This window comes from Chiloscyllium plagiosum, unplaced genomic scaffold (assembly GCF_037043375.1).
Source record: "Chiloscyllium plagiosum isolate Xiang-an unplaced genomic scaffold, Cpla_swu_hap1 HiC_scaffold_8, whole genome shotgun sequence".
NCBI classification, from domain to species: domain Eukaryota; kingdom Metazoa; phylum Chordata; class Chondrichthyes; order Orectolobiformes; family Hemiscylliidae; genus Chiloscyllium; species Chiloscyllium plagiosum.
Window position 1 is genome coordinate 38,696,177 of NW_028270146.1, and position 13,420 is coordinate 38,709,596.

The following is a 13,420-nucleotide window of genomic DNA, read 5'->3' on the forward strand; positions in this document are numbered from 1 at the left end:
ACAGTTCTCCACTTTCATCTAGCAGTTCGGAAAAGACATTCATTGTAATTCTGCCCCCAAGGCCACTTTGTTAGCAGGGACAGTCACCGAACTCATGCTGGAACAAGTTGTAACTCAGGGCTCTTACTCTCCATCTTAGAAGTCACTCACTATACCTACATGGGTGCTCACAGCATCACTACCTTGACCTGCCTCGCCTTTGTGTTCTGTTACCTCATTCAGAACCCACAAGTTCATAAAATATCTGTCTTGCCTCATCTATCAGCACAACAATGTATTAAAAATAATACAATTTGAATAATAACACTACACTCCTGCCAAAATTTATCCCTCAGAAAATACTATATAGCTGAAATGGTCATTTAATAACAACACTTCAAATGTAATTCACTGCCAGTGAATATGTTGCATTGTTTTAGGGGACATGAAAGAAGCTGTATAAATGCAAATTATCTTCAAGTAAAAGAAAACACTGCAGCAACAGCCATCTGTAGGAAACACATTTTTAATATTGCCTGTGATAACAACAGTTGATACAAGCCAAATCTTTATTTAGCGTTTTTATTTTGATGGTTACTGTACAACTTCCTTTACAAAACAGGTTGAAATACCATCACAAACACATTTTCACTTGTTGGACTATAACTGGCTCTTTATGAGAAATAGAATTTGAATATACAAAAATTAACAAAATGGTGCCTCCTTTAAAAGGAATGATATGAAATTGTATCTTAACTATGAATATTATGTTGTGATCTTTGTGAGGGTTCTTGGATTTTCAAAATACTAATATAAAATCTTCTTTGAATGTTTTAATCTACTTTCAGATTACCCTCAATCAGATGGCCTGCCTACCATGCTATCAGCAGGTAAGTCAACATGACAGCTGTATTAAGACATTTACTATATGTCAAATATTTTGTACAATACAACCAAAACTACTGTTGCTATATCAGTTATTGGCTTTACTCTGGCACTGACTGACATGCACACAGTGAGCACAAAAATAGTTTCAATAGCTCCATTAATCTAAATCCATAATTCTCATATTCATTGCACATTTGATGAACTGGAGATTGAATTTTTAAACTCCACCAAGGCCAGAAGCAGAGGTTCCTGCCTTGATTCCTCAGTGTTTGTGTTTAGGAGTGACATGCTCAGGGGCCTGGGATTTTCCTGTTAGCTACCAGCTTCCTGATGCAATTGTGGCAGGAGAGGTAATACCAGCAAGGGCCAGTTTAACTGTATGGAGGTGGCTCTCCAGCATACAGCCAGTTTTTCACTGCTCCAGGTATGCCTTCCTTGCCTGCTTGGATATGGGTACAGCCAAAGGTCACTATGTTACGATTCAGCTACATCCTCCCAATCACAGTGGTACCTCAGCTGCTTTTATGATTAAAAAAAAAGTGTGATGAGTGCTTCCATGCTGAAGTGCTCTCCTGGTTACTTTTTACGACTTTCAAGCCGGTTAGCCTGCCCACATACCTTAACTGGAATAGAAATGTGACAAAAACAACTTTAATGGAGTGCCCCTGTCAAAATCCCAAAGGTAGACTGTATCTCCCACCAGGTGGGTGAGTTTGAGACAGTTCTGACTCCCAATTCCCTGCATCCAAAGTGAAAATACATCCCTGAGCCTCAGTATGAGGTAGAAAGCTAAGATTATGAAACTAACAATTGTACTGCCACATCATGCAGTATCTGAATTATGTAACATATCTCACATAACAACAAAAAAATCCCAAGATCATTGCATCACGGTTACAGTTAAAGCATGGCAAAGTGTTGTTGCAGTTGCTTGATTAATTGCTGAGTGTCAACATGTTCTGGAAACGCAGCTGCTGATTTCTGCGCAGCTATATAACTGCTCTGAAGGTCTCCAACCTGGAAGAGACAAACAGATGTCAGTGTAATGTAGATCATCCATCAAGATACTACACCATGCAAGTGTTCAAAGCAAGTATTGGCAAATATTCTAGTTTTATTTAGTTCCTAAGGCAAACATCAAGGTTTAACTCTGTATTTTTAGCTTATCAGCAAGTGAACAGTCTTTATTGGTTGTCATGCAGTTTCCTCTGTTGGAGCAATTGCAGACCAGGTAACTGCTTTGCAGAACATCTCAGGTCTGTTTATAAAAGTGACTTAGTCCTAGGAGTATTGGACTGGACACTTGTACCATGCCGTCTATTTCCCATGGCTTGACAACATGCTCAAAAGCTTTGATTTTAACTCTTTTCCCCATCTGGCATAGCCGAACTGAAGTAAAACTTAGGGGACATACCGTAATTGAGCAGGCTGCCTTCCTCACATATCCAAATACTAACTGACTCTTTTGAGCAGGTCACTAACAGGGAGGGAGAGGGATCTTTAAAAATGCAGATCAGATTTTGTATGATTATTTCTAAAGATTAATCATTGGTAAACATCTTAAAGTAGAACTGCTCAGATTTTTGAAAGTTACAATTAAACGTGATGAAACTAGGAATATAACAGCTATGAAGGGCTCTCGGATGCATGGTAACGTTCCAACTGCTAGGTTAGAAAGCCTGGATTCAAGTCCTGCCTGTTCCAGAGATGTGTCACAACATATTTGAACAGGTGGATTAAAAATATCTACAAAAGCTATAACAGAGAAATGATTCACGAAAGGACAGGACTCGATGATAAATATTCCTGGATAAAGACGGTCATGTAGGATTATACCCTCTGGTTCTAGACTCTTACAAAAGGAGAAGCAACTACCCCATGTCTATCTTGTCAAGACCGCCCAAGAATCTTATAATATTTCAAGAATTCGTCTGTCATTTGCCTAAACTCCAGTGGGTACATGCCCAAACTACTCAACTTCTCCTTTTATATATATATAAAAAAGGAGAAGTTTTTCCTTTTTTTTATATATATATAATAAATATATATATATAAAAAAAAGGAAAAATCCTTCTATTCCCAGAATCAACCTAACAAACTTTCTCTGGACAGCCTTCAATACCAGTATATCTTTGCTTAGATCCAAGTGGTGTGCAGGAGCACAGAGATCTGAGTATGGGTACATAAGATGGTAGGGCGAGTTGAGAGAGATCGTGGCACAGGGATAATAGGGACATAGCATACAGCAATATTGAGGTTATGTTGAACTCAAAGACACTAGTGCAGCTTCAGCTAAAGTAATGCATCCAGCTTTGATGCACTTTAGGAAGAATGTGAAGATATTGGACAGAGCGTGTGGATTGGGGTTTACAAGAATGGTTCCCAGGATGAGAAATTTCAGTCATGAAGATCTATTGGGGAAACTGGGACTGTTTCCATTGGAGAAAAGAACATTAAGAGGAGATTGGATTGAAGCATTTAGAATCATAAGAGGTCTGAACAAATTGGGAGAAAATGTTCCCAATTGTGAAAATTCAAGAATGAGAGCACAAGGCTATAAAGTAATTTGTGAAAAAAAAAACCAAGTTATATGATGAAATCGGTTTCTCTTGAAATGAGCAGTTCGAGTCTGGAATGCGCTGCTTGAGATTGTGGTGAAGGTAATTTCAATTGAGATATTAAACAGAGGATGGGATGTCTATTTATAAAGGGAACCCTGTGCAGGATTACAGGGAGAAGGCAGGAAAATGACACTGAGTGAGTTACTCATTGGAGAGTTGCTGCAGACAATGAGCCAACTGGCATCCCTCTTCGGTGCAATAATTCTGTGCTTGTATTGGTTACCTTATCTGAAAGTGCAGCAAAGTTATAATGCGGTTCATACATATGAGGAGCCAGTGCTGCAGCTGTTTGTAGAAACCCCCGAGCCTAAAAATAAAAATGAAGAATAGAATCATGGAATAAGTGAATGGTTTACTTCTAAAGTATCTTTTTCCCACATACATGACAACTTTGGCTACTCACCTGTTCATAGTGACCTTTGTGCACCTCCAGGACAGCTAAATTGTTATAAGCTTCTGCATGATCATTGTTGTTGGCTAGTGCCAGTTTAAAACATTGGTAGGCCAAATTCATATCTCCTATTCCCTAAAAAGAAAGGCAACATGATATCCAGTTACAAATGAAGGCTTGCTGTATGTTTTACCACACATAACCATCAAAAACACAAGCACCTGGTCACACCAAGAAAACAGGAAAAAAAAGTCTGGCCCGGGGACTTATTTATCCACATGTTTTACAAACTTTCCAGCACGTCCTCCTTTTTAACATCAACCTGTTCGAGCATATCGGCCTGTTTCACGCTGTCCTCACAAATGACAAGGGCCCCTCTCACTAGTGAATACTGAAGCGAAGTATTCATTAAGGACCTCCCCTACCTCCTCCGACTTCAGGCACAAGTTCCCTTCACTATCCCCAATCAGCCCTACCCTCACTCTGGCCATCCTCTTGTTCCTCGCATAAGTGTAGAATGCCTTGGGGTTTTCCTTAATCCTACAGTCCAAGACATTTTCAAGTCCCCTTAGCACTCTCCTAAATCCATTCTTCAGTTCTTTCTTGGCTACCTTGTAACTCTCCAGAGCCTGTCTGATCCTTGCTTCCTCAACCTTAAATAAGCTTCCTTCTTCTTCATGACTAGATGTTCCACATCTCTTATCATCCAAGGTTCTTTTACACTACCGTCCCTTCCTTGCCTCAGTGGGGCAAACCTATCCAGCACTTACAGCAGGTGCTCGCTAAACAACTTCTATATTTCTATCATGCAGTTCCCTGAGAATATCTGCTTCCAATTTATGCTCCACAGTTCGTGCCTAATAGCACTGTAATTCCCCCTCCTCCAATTAAATACTTTCTCATACCGTCTGCTCCTATGCCTCTCCATAACTATAGTTAAGGTCAGGGGGCGGTGATCACTATCATCAAAATGCTCTCCCACTAAGAGATCTGACACCTGACCCAGTCCGTTGTCAAGCACCAAATCCAAAATGGCCCCTCCTCTATTCGGCCTATCTACATATTGAGTCAGGAATCCTTCCTGGACACACCTTATAAAATCTGCTCCATCCAAACTATTTGCACTAAGGAGGTTCCAATCAATTTTAGGGAAGTTGAAGTCACCCATGACAACAACCCTGTTACTTCTGCACTTTTCCAAAATCTGCTGCCCAATCTGCTCCTCTCTGTTGCTATTGGGAGTCTATAGAAAACTCCCAATAAAGTGACTATTCCTTTCCTGTTTTTGACTTCCATCCATAATGACTCAGTAGACAAACCCTCCTCGATGGCCTCCCTTTCTGCAACTGTGATACTATCCCTGATTAGCAATGCCACTCCCCAAACTTTTTTATCTCCCTTCCTATTCCTTTTGAAACATCTAAACCCCAGAACATCCAGCAATCATTCCTGCTCCATGATATCTAAGTATCTGTAAAGGCGACAACATTGTAGCTCCAGGTATGGATCCATGCTCAAAGTTCATCACCCTTATTCCTGACACTTCTTGCTTTAAAATCATCACACTTCAACCCATCACACCGATTGCAACTTTGCCCTATCAACTGTCTATCCTTCCTCACAGACCTCTGCACACTGTATCTGCCTGTTCACCAACTACCCCATCCTCTGATTGGTAGCTCTGGTTCCCATGCCCCCTGCCAAACTAGTTTAAACCCTCTCTAAGAGCTCAGTAAACCTCCTGCCCAGGATATTGGTGCCCCTCCAGTTCAGGTGCAACCGGTCCTCCTTGTACAGCTCCCACCTTCCCCAGAAGGTATACCAATGATCCACGTATCTGAAGCCCTCCCTCTTACACCAGTTCTGCAGCCATGTGTTCAGCTGCATTCGCTCTCTGTTCCTAGCCTCACTAGCATACATCATGACTGATACAGGTTTCGCAGCCCCATTCTCCCACCTTCTCCCCCTAACCTTTGATTCCCTTAGAAATATATAGGTTCTTGATTAGTATCTTAAATACTCAATGACTTGGGCTCCACAGCCCTCTGTGGCATTGAGTTCATAAGAGTAGAGATTTTTCTCCTTCTCAGTTCTAAAGGATAATCCTTTTATTCAGAGACGGTGCCTCGGGTGGAAACCAAGTGGAAACTCTTATCACCATCCACTCTATCCAGGCCTCTCAGTATTCTGTAAATTTCAATGAGATTCTCTCTCCTCATCCTTCTAAACTCCATCGAATACAGACTCCGAATTCTCACCTGCTCCTCATAAGACAAGCCCTTCATCCTTGCGTTCATTCTTGTGAACATCCTCTGGATCCGCAAGGCTAGCAAATCCTTCTTTGGATACAGGATCTAAAACTGATTACAATATTTAAAATGCAATTTTAGCAGAGCTTTATATAGCCTCAGCACTACATCCCTGCCACTATATTCTACCACTCGCGAAATGAATGCTGAAATTGCACATGCCTTCTGAACTGCCAACTAAACTCATGTTAAAAGAATCCTGGATTAAAACTTGTATGACCCATTGTGCTTCAGATTTCTGAAGCCTTTCCTGGGTTAGAAGCTAATCTATGCCCCTTTACTTCCTATCAGAGTGCATAACCTCACACTTTCCCACATTGTATTCCATCTGCCACTTGTTTGCCCTCTCTCCTAGACTGTCCAATTCCTTCTGCATCGTCTCCACTTAACAGTACCTGTCCCTCCACGTATCTTTGTGTCATCTGCAAACTTAGCAACAATGCTCTCAGTTCCTTTGGCCAGATCGCTAATGTATAACAAGAATAGTTGTGGTCCCAAAACTGACAACTACAGAACTCCACCAGTCACTGGTTGCCATCCTGAAAAAGACCCTTTTCCTCATCCTCTGCCTTCTGCTTGTCCGTCAATCCTCTATCCATGCCAATTCCTTGCCCCTACCTCCATGTGCTCTAATTTTATTTAGCAGCCTCCTCTGCAGCATTTTTAAAAGGCCTTCTGGAAATCCTTGCTTGTTACGTCCTCAAAAGAATTCTAACAGATTTGTCAAGCACGATCTCCCCTTGATCAAACTTGCCAACTCATCCCTATTTTACCATGCATTTTCAATACTCAGCCATCTCATCCTTATAATGATTCTAAAATCTTAGCAATGTCTGAAGTCAGGCTAACCGTCCTATAATTTCCAGTCTTCTACCTTCCTCTCTTCTTAACAGGGTTGTTATGTTCACTATTTTCCAGGTCCCTGGGACCCTCTTGACTCTAATGATATCTGAAAGATCACCACCAATGCCTCTACAATCTCCTTAGCTCTCTCCTTCATAACCCTGGGGTGTAGTCTGGTCTGGATGATCTATCCACTTTTACATCTTTCAGCTATCCCAGTGAAGGCCGCTACACTCATCTTTGCTCCGTAACTCTTTTGAAGTTCTGCAATGCTATTGGTGTTTTCCACTGTGAAGACTGAAGCAAAATAACTATTCAGTTCCTCTGCCGTTTTTTTTGTTCCCCATTACTACATCTCCAGCCCCCATTTTCCAGTGGTCCAGTGCCCACTCTTGCCTCTTACCTTTTATGTATCTTAAAAAAATCCTTTGTAACCTTCTTATATATTACTTGCTAGCTTATGCTTATATTGCATCTTCTCCCCACTTACTGCTGTTTTAGTTGTTCTCTCCCGGCCTTTAAAGGTTTCCTAACCTTCTTACTTCCCACCAACCTTCATAACATTGTATGCTTTTACTTTTGCTTTTAAACTATCCCTTGTCCTCACCTGAGTATGTTTCTTCTTACTTGGGATGAAATTCTGTTGTGGCTGCCAAATTACCCACAAACTCTCTTGCCATTGCTGCTCTATTGTCTTCCCTGCTAGGCTGTCCTTCCAATGTACTCTGGCCAGCTCCTCCCTCATATTTTTGTAATTACCTTTACTCAGTTGTAATACCATTACATCTGATTCTAGCTTCTCCCTCTTAAATTGCAGGGTGAATTCTATCATGTTGTGGTCACTAACCTCTTTGAGTTTCTTCATCTTACCCTCCCAAAGCAAGTCTGGCTCATTATACATCAAACCCAGAATTGTCTGTTTCCTAGTGGACTCTCCCATAGGCTGCCCCAAAATGATATGGTGTGAAATGTTCAGATGTCTGTCAGTCTGGCATCCTGGCAATATGTAGACCGTTGTGACCAATTTGGCAATTTTCTCTGGGATCTTAACAGATGTTGTTTGCTCAGGAAACAACAGTATGGAAAGGACTTTCAGTTGGTTTTCAAGAGTACAATCCAGTCTCACATTGGATTTACCACCAAAATTACTTCAGAACCAAGAGACATGGGCTGAGCAGCTCCTTTCATGGCAAGCTTCCTCAATTAAACATCCAAAGCCATCTCTAAACATGCAAAACATTGTTCAAACAGAACAACCAGAAAGCCCAAAAAATTGTGAAGGGTTTTCCTTGAAGGGAGCTTCAGCATCAAGACCATCAAATGCCTGGAACTGTTTGGTGTTCAACAAATGAATTGGAAAAAAGGTTTCACATTGACTTAAAAATATTAGCTATCTTCACAATCCATGAAACTCAGTTCCACAAATATTAAATCATAACATTATCATGTCATAAAACAACCTGAAATTGCAATTTACTGTAAACAATTCATTACACAGTTTAAAAAAGTAGCGTTGGAATTCATTGTGTGGACCATAACAACAGCATGGATCTGTTATGCAAAATAGTCCATTTACTTACCATAAATATTTTCTAATACTTCAATGCAATTAATGAAATAAATCTAGAATAAAAACCTAACAATCAACATGGACAGTGACAAACCTACTTGCCTATTTAAAAAACCTAACTTGGTTCACTAAAGTCCTTTAAGAATCCTGCCATTCTTACTTGGTCTGCTGTAGATGTGGCTCTAGGCCCATGACAGTATGGTTGACTCAAAGCTACCTTCTAAATTGGCATTGAAAAGGCCGTAAGTCACATTCAAAAAGTCAATACCTCCGAAAGAGTGATTAGGGATGAACAAAAAATGTTGGCCATGTCAGCGGTACCAACAGCTTGGCACCTGTTGAGACCCCAAACACTGACCCAAATACTAACCCTCTGATTAGTTGGTAGCTCTGAGGTGGGATTTCATGTCAATGAAAATCTGAAACTTCACTTTAGGTTATTAATGATAATTGGGACAGGGCATGGGGTAGTGGACTCCAGCACTTCACAACTCAGCCCAGTGATTTGGGTAAAATGCAGGTGTCCAGTTAAAGTTTGACCTCTCTGGCACTAATGGTTTAGCTTGGGTATTGATCTTCAGGATGTTGTGACCCATTATGTCAAAGCTGCAATGTCAGTTGCTGCCTCCCATATGCTGATTCTCTATACGAGATTGCACTATTTTTTCCTGCAGGAAAAGAGGATGTGCATGCTATTGAAAAACCAAATGGGGAAATGTGCATTCCTGCTGAGTGCAATTGTGTGGAATATACAGTGAGGAAGGAATCCTGTAAGAAGTTACTGGTTTGCAAGTGCCACAGTATGAAAAGAAAATGATGTTCGTGTCTGTTGTGAAGACAACACAGGATGACTTTGTGCCTCAAAAGCAGAAAGGAAGGAGCTTTAGTGTGTCCTTGTGACAGGATGCTCAAGGGGTCATGGAGTAGAGGGAAATGGGGTAACCAGAGAAAAGGAATGTTGCATGTACTGTAAAAGGACAGGACATATGAAGTGTGCTCATTCTTACTTCTTGACATAGTTGAACCTATTCCTCACTGCATCCATGTCCTGGGGATTATGCTGATGGGCATGCCCCTCTCAACATCCTAAGTCAAGTCAAGTTTTGCTGCAGTGTTTCAGGAGACATACTTGCAGAACTTAAGGAATAATCCTTCTCTCTTTGTCCAGACCTCTCCCATCACTTTCTCCAGAAAGGCATTGGACAGTCTGAAATGAATTGATTTCAGAAAGTCTCTATTATGTGTGTGAAAGCAAGGAATGCAACTCCATTCAACAGTGTATTGTTGCTTTAAATGTCTTTAGCATCCTGCTGGCAATTTTACCATGAAAGTGGGCCAACTATCCATTTCTTCAACAAACAATCAGGTGGTCAGGTATTCTAAAAAATTATATCGAACTGATGCCCAGGAGTTAAAATCATTTTGGCTTTATGCCAGTGATGTTAAGAGATTGATTTCTTCCTCATGTCACTACCCTCAGCAATGCTGACTCAGATTTAGAAGCATGGATATAACAATTACTATTACATCTTAAATAAATTATAATTCCTTAAATATTTTTGATAAAAATCAAACAAACTGAAGGTCAATATTATCATAAATGTATTTCAGCAGTATTTGCTATTTTTAAAAGTTATGATGCAAAATGATTCACAAAATCTTCTAATAAAGTTTGTGTATTTCACTGCCTTCATAAGCAATTATTTAAATACTGCTGGAAATAGATTAATGAGCAGTCATCTGAATAAATGTGTAGAACATACAAAGATAATTAATCTGAAAAGGCTACCAGGACTATTACTGTTAAATTCCTAATTACAAATCTTGTTTTAATTGTGATAACTATACCACAATCATATTTCATATATCCATTAATATTAATTTACTGCTTTCTATCAATCACTTTTCTGAACCACTATAGCTTACAACTAATTCAACTTAGTTCAAGAGTATTAACACTGGCATTTGTATGGAGGAACAAAAGACATCAGAATAGGAGCATACCATTCAGCCCTTCGAGCCTGATCCGTCATTCAATAAAATCATGTCTGATCTCAATTCTACTTTCATCTCTACTCTACATAAACCTTGACTTCCTGGTCTGTTGAAACACTAACTCAACCCTGCAGAAATTCAATGACTAATTCTCAACTGTTTTCTGGGGAAAATAATTCTTTATACTAAGGATGTGCAAGAAAAAAACTGCCCTCATCTCATTCTTAAATGCCGGAATTCTTAATCTTGAGCTGCATTCCCTGTTCTAGTCTCTTTTACAAGGAGAAAGCATCCTTTCAGAATCTACTCTGTCACAACCCCTCAGGATCTAATATCTTTATTTATATTCGATGTAATTGGAAAGAAAGCTATAATAATTTGTGTAATGAATTCACTACATACCACTGCTACATGGCCAAGATTGTACCATACATCAGCCACTTCCTCATCATTCACAGCCAGTGCAAGTGCTCTTTGAAATGAGCTCAGAGTCATATCATACTGCTGTGCATAAAAGCAGCACAGCCCTAGGTTGTTGAAGAGCTGACAATTATAAACACCCATTTGGAGAAGTCGCCTGTAGAAAAGAAAATCTTTTCAACACAATTCCAAAACCAAAAACATTGAACTCTTTGCATAACAAGCAAAATGTACAACATGAATTAACAGAGTCAGAGAGCACAGAAATAGACCCTTTGATCCAATTTGTTCGTGCTGGCCAGACATCCCAAACTGACCTAGCCCCATTTGCCACCATTTGGCCCTTCTCCCTCTAAACTCTTCCTATTCATATACCCTTTCAGGTGCCTTTAAAATATTATAGGGTTATGGGAAGAAAGCAGGAGAATGTGGTTGAGTAACATGTCAGCCTTCATCGAATTGCAAAGCTGACTCAATGTGCCAAATAGTCTAATTCTGCTCTTATACCTTATGGTTTTCTGGTTAAATGGATTCCAAACCAGGCCAAATCTGCTGTGGACCAAAGCCTGGACTCAAAGCCTAGCGAGGCAGGCTCAAACAAAAGTCTGCTCGCTCAGGGGTTAGATAGGGCAGAGATTAAACAACATGTCAAATCAGGCAAAGCCATTAAAATCGGTTGAGCCTTCCCAGTACTTGCTGCAGTCCCCTCTGAGAGTTACAATGAAATGCAGTATGCAAGTGAAATGGAATCGAGGGGATAGGTTCTGTCAGATTACTGTTCAGGAGGTGAAGGTGTATTGATTGATAGGTTTCTGAACTCAGCAATGCCATCACCTTGTAGCCCTGGCATTTCTTTTTCAAATAGCAAATTTTTTTTTGAATGGGCAACGGTTCCTAGTAAGCTATTAGCTTCCACTGAAGCTATGTCTGAATTAAAATTCATCACCAAGTACCAAGGCATGTGCACTCATAAGTAAAAAAAAAAGGCATACACCATTGGAAACTGAAGTAGTTTACCTATCTGAACTATGGCTGTTTTATTAAAATAGCTTAATGATCATAATCTGTAGCTAAATTTAGTTATTGATATATCTTCTGATCTCACCTATAGAATCGCAATGCAATCTCAGGCTGATCTGAATAAAAATGATTACTTCCTATGCAGGCAATGGCTTCTACATTTGTATTATCTTGTTTTAAAACGTTCTTGTAATATTCAGTGGCTGACACCATGTTGTTCATTTCCTGTTAAAGTCAAAAATAATGTATTATAAAATGGCAAATTTAAGAGAGAATGTCAACACATTTTGACCAAAGTTTTAAAATTCTGAATAAGAATTGACATGTACAATACATACATTGTATATACGAGCTATTCCTGTAAGCAGTGTAACTTCTGCTGGGAAACAATCCAGTCCTTGCTTGTAAAGGCTTAATGCTGTCAATGGCTGGTCTAAACGAATATAGACCTATTCAAATAAAGTGAAAATTATTTAGCAGGTGTAAGAATTTGTATTTAAAAACTCCCTTTATTCATTAATCTTTTCAGAATTGATCCAGTAGTTAATATTAACACAGGGATTAGAATACGTTGTTGGTAATGAGACAAATAAGACTTACGAGTTATTGTCTGTCAATGGTTTAAAAAAAAACTTCAAGTGAGGGACAGATGCATAGTTTAAAAGTGAATAATTGAGAAGACCCTGAGTTCCATAATTCTGAAATGGCACTTCAATGTCATTCTTTAGCATCAACATGCATCAAGTGTCATGATGTTATGATTGCAGCATGGATACAAAACAAACTCACTGTACATATTTAGGACTGATCATTAATATTGCAATAAAATCAGAAATTGCTGGAAAAATTCAGTAGGAATGGTAGCACAGAATCAGAGAATCCCTACATTGTGGAAACAGGCCATTCGGCCCAACAAATTCACACCGACCCTCCAAAGAGTATCCCACCCAGAACACACTCCCTTACCCCTGTTACTCTATGTATCCCCTGATTAATGCACCTAGCCTACACGTCCCTGAACACTATGGGCAATTTAGCATGGCCAATTCACCTAACCTGCACATCTTCGGATTGTAGAAGGAAACCAGAGCACCCGGAGAAAACCCACATAGACACGGGGAGAACATGTAAACTCCACTCAGACAGTCGCCCGAGGCTGGAATCGAACCCAGATCCCTGGCACCGACAGGCAGCAGTGCTAACCATTGACCTGCTCTACAGCATCTGTGGAGAGAAACCAGAGTTAACATTTTGGATCCAGTAACCTTTCTTCAGAACTGATGGTAGTTAAGACAAAGTTATTTTTTCATTTCAGACAATGGGGAGGGGCTGGTGGTGGTGGTAAGTAAACAACAGGTGGAGATAGAGCCCGAACAGACAGAAG

The 13,420-nt window shown here is 39.9% G+C and overlaps 1 protein-coding gene across 3 annotated transcripts in view; it reads right to left on the reverse strand.

Moving 5' to 3' along the window:
• Positions 1-489: 489 nt before the first annotated feature.
• Positions 490-13,420, reverse strand: part of ttc8 (tetratricopeptide repeat domain 8) — a 48,610-nt gene continuing 35,679 nt past the window's right edge. For 2 of the 3 annotated variants that reach the window (XM_043697275.2, XM_043697274.2), the window contains 6 exons: positions 12,375-12,485; positions 12,122-12,261; positions 10,999-11,173; positions 3,892-4,014; positions 3,712-3,795; positions 490-1,884 (listed from right to left, as the gene is read on the reverse strand). In XM_043697275.2, the coding sequence (XP_043553210.1) occupies positions 1,768-1,884; positions 3,712-3,795; positions 3,892-4,014; positions 10,999-11,173; positions 12,122-12,261; positions 12,375-12,485 (750 nt within the window). In that variant the 3' untranslated portion in view covers positions 490-1,767. The remainder of the gene's footprint in view (positions 1,885-3,711; positions 3,796-3,891; positions 4,015-10,998; positions 11,174-12,121; positions 12,262-12,374; positions 12,486-13,420) is intronic. The other variant, XM_043697276.2, reaches the window with a different exon arrangement.